A 3,012-nucleotide genomic window follows, 5' to 3' on the forward strand; every position below is an offset into this window, starting at 1 on the left:
ATGTGATTCCCTTGGTATTGCACTTTTATCGTGTTTTTTCTCAGCCGTTGTAACACATGTTCCCGTTGGTTTTGTTTTGTGATCGTGCAATTGACTTCATTACGTCTCGTGTATTTTGGTCATTAAGACACCGAGTCGCTTCTTTCTTGTGCATGCAGAGTGCATTTAAGTGATCTTTGGTTTTGTAAACAATAGTTTTTGTATATATTTGACTTGTTTTTTGCTTGGTGACCATATTAGGCATTTTGCTGTCTCTTGGTTGCCTTTAATCGTACGTTTTAGTGATTTGATGTACAGGTTTTGCGATTGTTCACGCATTTCGTTTTTTTCTATCTATCTAGCTAGCTTATTTTCGCCTGTATATTCTTCTCGGTGATTCATTATGTTCAGCGTTGAAAGTTTTGTTGCAAATCCGTCAGCCGAAGTGCTGGTCGGTTTAACTAAAGCCCAGTGGAGTGAGTTAGCCGCTAATTATTGCATCCCTTTTCGGTCATCCTTACGGAAGGATGAAATTCGTACATTAGTGACCGAGTATTCATTAGAACACAAGGTGTTAAGTGAGGAGGATTTAGAGCCCTTGTGTCCTCGGGATGTCACGATGGCCCGCCAGTATGACCTGGAGAGCCGTAAGATAGATTTGGAAATGTTTAAGGCAGAGAATGAGCGGATGCGTCTCATGCAGAGACCTGATCGGGAACACCATCCTCATTTTCGTGTAGAGGATGCTATTAAATTTGTCCCTAAATTCAATGAGACAGAGCCAGAGTACTTCTTCATTCATTTTGAGCGAGTTGCTGCCTTGCATGGTTGGCCCGAAGATAAGTGGGTATTGCTTGTACACAGTGCATTTGTTGGCAGAGCTCTAGAGGTTTTCTCAGCTCTGGATTTGGTACAGTCACAATGTTATTATGTAGTAAAACAAGCTGTTTTAAATGTTTATAAAAGGGTACCAGAGGCTTACAGACAAGACTTCCGTTATTATCGTAAAGATAGCAAACAAACCTTTGTTGAATTTATTCGCCAAAAGCAACTTTTGTGTAAAAAATGTGTCGAGAGTGAACTTGATGCACTCGAGTACGATAAATTACTCGAGCTCTTTGTACTAGAGGAAGTTAAGAAATGTATGCCTGTAAAAGTTCGCTCTCACATTGACGAGCGTGGTCTGCGCACATTAGCCGAGGTCGGCAAAGCCGCCGATCATTTCGCTCTCACTAATCCCAACTACTCTTGCAGATCTAATGAGCCTTCATTCCAGTCTATCCAGCATAATGGTAAGAGGATGGAGTATAGTTCCAGGAGGACTGGACTGCCAGATACCCACAGGACTGTTCATACAAAGTCAGAAACAGGTGGTGATGAGAGTAGGAAGGTTGCTTCTCGTGGTGAGAATTTTTCTTTTTGCCGTTATTGTAAGAAACATGGTCATGTCATAAATGACTGTTTTAAATTGGCTAATAAGCGTTCATTTGGCAAAGGCAAACCTATTTTTCACGTCAGTGTTAATGATGTAACAAAGGTTGAATCTAAATATTCTGGTGTTGATAAAAATCTTGGCCTTTCCCCTTTTTCCTTGACTGAATCTTTATATGCGACACCTTCATTTAGACCATTTTGTTCCACAGGATTTCTTAGTGGCGATGAATTGTGCAAGTCGTCTTACCCAGTCACTATCCTACGGGACTCGGCTGCAGATATATCATTGGTGCTCAAGGAGGCGGTTCCTAACCCTGACTGTTATACTGGAGAAATGGTAATTATCAATGGACTAATAGGGTCAAAGAGCATACCCATTTGTAAAGTTTATCTTAAATCTGATCTGATAACGAGTTACGTAAGGTTAGGTGTTGTTGATAATATTCCAAGTGATGGCATTTCGCTTCTCATGGGCAATGATCTCGTGGGTGAGAAGGTATGGCCTTGCCCTGTGGTTTCCCCTTGTCCCACTGAAGAGAACACCACAGTAGATTTAGAAAGGGAGTATCCCGATCTCTCTCCTGCATGTGCTGCCATCTGCAGTGCAAGTCGTAGGTCCTCCCCTCCTCCTAGCAAGGCGCATACCCCCGGTACTGCATTACCTGATGAGAGCCCTTCTGATATATTTACTGAAGAATTCACACTAGCAGATTTCTTTAATTCATCTGCTAAAGTTTTAAGTAAGTCTGAATCTGATTCCGATATAAAGAATTTTAAAGACACTCCAGTTACTAAGGGAAAGATCATTAAAGATGAACGTAAAGGTCCTGATTTGCAAGCATTTAATAAGCTAACTGACATAAATGATCTAGAAAAATTCCGTACTAGCTTTTCTCTTCAGTCAGGTGTTATTCGTAATTATAAACCCTCTGATATATCTGCAGACGACACAAGTAAGAAAATTGAGAAGGCCTTGATAAAGATTTTTACTCGGGTTGGTCTGTCCACCTTAGTACAGTTAGATAAAGGGTCACATTTCACTTCCAGATTATATGAAAAGTTTATGAAGTCCTTGGGTATACAGCAGTGCAGGTCCACCGTATATCATCCTCAGAGTCAAGGGGTAGTTGAAAGGTTTCACTATAGTTTAAAGACTATGATTAAAGCCTTTTGTTTAGAGACTGGTTCTGAGTGGGATGAAGGAATAGATTTGCTGTTATATTTAATAAGGAACAATGTTCAGGAGAGCCTTTATTCCCTATTTAAATAAATTTACGGCCATGAAGTGCGTGGACCACTAAAAGTTTTGGAAGAGTTTTGGTTAAATGAAGAGGGATTTCCCGTACATATTAATGTGAATGAATTTGAGCATATTTTACAGACGACTATTTCACTAACTAGTAATCATTTGGGTAAAGTTCAGACTAAAATGAAAGAACATTTTGATAAAGTAAATGATGCTGAGGTAATATTATATAATTTAGTATTGGCATTGTTAACTCTTCCTAACCAGCCTCTTCAGTCTCGGGATGCGAGACTATTTCATGCTCTAGAACGATCTAGTGATGTTTATTGTGCAATTGAAATCCTCAAGAGACG

General features: G+C 39.9%; 1 protein-coding gene across 1 annotated transcript; it reads left to right on the forward strand.

Moving 5' to 3' along the window:
- Positions 1 to 382: 382 nt before the first annotated feature.
- Positions 383 to 2,699, forward strand: LOC138861068 (uncharacterized). Its single transcript, XM_070119824.1, has 2 exons — positions 383 to 1,382; positions 1,623 to 2,699. Exons 1-2 carry the CDS (start codon positions 383 to 385, stop codon positions 2,681 to 2,683), a joined length of 2,061 nt encoding a protein of 686 aa, XP_069975925.1. The 3' UTR covers positions 2,684 to 2,699.
- Positions 2,700 to 3,012: the final 313 nt, after the last annotated feature.

This window comes from Penaeus vannamei, unplaced genomic scaffold (assembly GCF_042767895.1).
Source record: "Penaeus vannamei isolate JL-2024 unplaced genomic scaffold, ASM4276789v1 unanchor774, whole genome shotgun sequence".
Classification (NCBI taxonomy): domain Eukaryota; kingdom Metazoa; phylum Arthropoda; class Malacostraca; order Decapoda; family Penaeidae; genus Penaeus; species Penaeus vannamei.

Coding starts and splice junctions, on each gene's coding strand:
- LOC138861068 (XM_070119824.1), top strand. CDS start 383: ATGTTCAGCGTTGAAAGTTTTGTTGCAAATCCGTCAGCCGAAGTGCTG. Junction 1,383..1,622: donor TAGGAAGGTTGCTTCTCGTG/GTGAGAATTTTT, acceptor TTTGTTCCACAG/GATTTCTTAGTGGCGATGAA.